Source organism: Protobothrops mucrosquamatus, unplaced genomic scaffold (genome assembly GCF_001527695.2).
Source record: "Protobothrops mucrosquamatus isolate PMUCROS unplaced genomic scaffold, P.Mucros_1.0 scaffold4386, whole genome shotgun sequence".
Lineage (NCBI taxonomy): Eukaryota > Metazoa > Chordata > Lepidosauria > Squamata > Viperidae > Protobothrops > Protobothrops mucrosquamatus.
Window position 1 is genome coordinate 70,915 of NW_015390299.1, and position 1,303 is coordinate 72,217.

Sequence of the window (1,303 nt, forward strand, 5' to 3'; positions counted from 1 at the left end):
TGCTAGTCTTCGTTGCTAGAGCCGTTCCTGAAGCTAACAGCCATCCGGGTTTTCTGCTCAAGTCTAAAGAATGGATCATAAAGACCAGACTTAGCTAGAGTGCCCTCAAGACACAATGCTATCATTGTCTAGGATGGCTTTTCTATGGTTTAGATCCACCTGGAAACACAGCCAAGCTATTCTATTTGGTCGCCATGTTTCTTTCCATTGATGCTGAAGCTTCTGAGTTCTGAAGAGAACCAAGGGGTTCCGTGAGAAGGCAACGATGGCGAATTGCTGGCCGTGCCTCAAGTGCTTGTTCTGCTGCTTCAACATCCTTTTGTTTCTTGTGGGCGCTACAATGCTCAGTTTAGGCCTCTGGCTTTTGAACACCAAGAGTCCCTACATTTTCCTCCTGCAGATTATGTTCGACTCCTTCCAAAGCCTGGTGTACATTTCCATCATTGTCGGCGCTTTCACCATGTTTCTCGGCTTATGGGGCAGCCTGGGACTCTTCTATGACATGCAATTCGTTTTGAGCATCTACATCCCCCTCCTGATCTTCACTGTCGCCTTCCACTTTTTCCCCGGCTTATTCATGAACTTCCAACAGAAGAAGATTGAAGACAAGCTCACCAAGAACATCCTCGGCCTCATCCAGAACTATAACCCAATGGATGGGGCCAACCAGCACAAAGAGATAGCCTGGGATTATGCGCAGGTCCAACTGTCTTGTTGTGGCTGGACCGGGCCAGAAAATTGGAAAAACAACACATTTTTCCAGGATCAAGTGGGAATCTACCCGTGTTCTTGCAGTAGCCACCCAGCTGGTTTCCAGCCGGCCCTGGGCGTCTGCAGGTTGACCGCCGTTTCCCATAAATCGGTGGTGGATGATTGGCCCGTGACAAAACAGGGATGCGGCACGCTTGTGCAAAAGCGGTTCAAGAGGGTCGCGAATACTGTTTTCGTCGTCTCCTTCGTTGTCGTCTTCTCTGAGATTCTGGGAATCGGCCTTTCATTTTACATTTGCGCAGGCCGAAACGTGTATGCTGAAGGTCACAGCTGAATCTCCCAAGAGGAAGACGGCTGTGGCTAAGAGGATCAACCCCTCCGAAGGAAGAAACAGAATTCCTTCTCTCCAGGTTTCCTTCCAAGTTTTCTGAGGGATTTTGGCATGGCTGGTAGCTAATGAGTTGAACTCAAGCCCCACGTTCGAGCCTCCAGATGTTCAAATGAAATTTCCAGTATGTCTCACCCTTGAGCATACTGGCCTGAGGGCTGAGGTCCCTTCAGAAAAGGGGAGTTCCAGATCCCTATAGTGTAT

General features: G+C 49.1%; 1 protein-coding gene across 1 annotated transcript; it reads left to right on the forward strand.

The window, feature by feature from the left end:
* The first annotated feature begins 265 nt into the window (after positions 1-265).
* On the forward strand, positions 266-1,045 carry LOC107298937 (CD82 antigen-like). The gene has a single exon (XM_015828294.1). It carries the CDS (start codon positions 266-268, stop codon positions 1,043-1,045), a length of 780 nt encoding a protein of 259 aa, XP_015683780.1.
* Positions 1,046-1,303: the final 258 nt, after the last annotated feature.

Coding starts and splice junctions, on each gene's coding strand:
- LOC107298937 (XM_015828294.1), top strand. CDS start 266: ATGGCGAATTGCTGGCCGTGCCTCAAGTGCTTGTTCTGCTGCTTCAAC.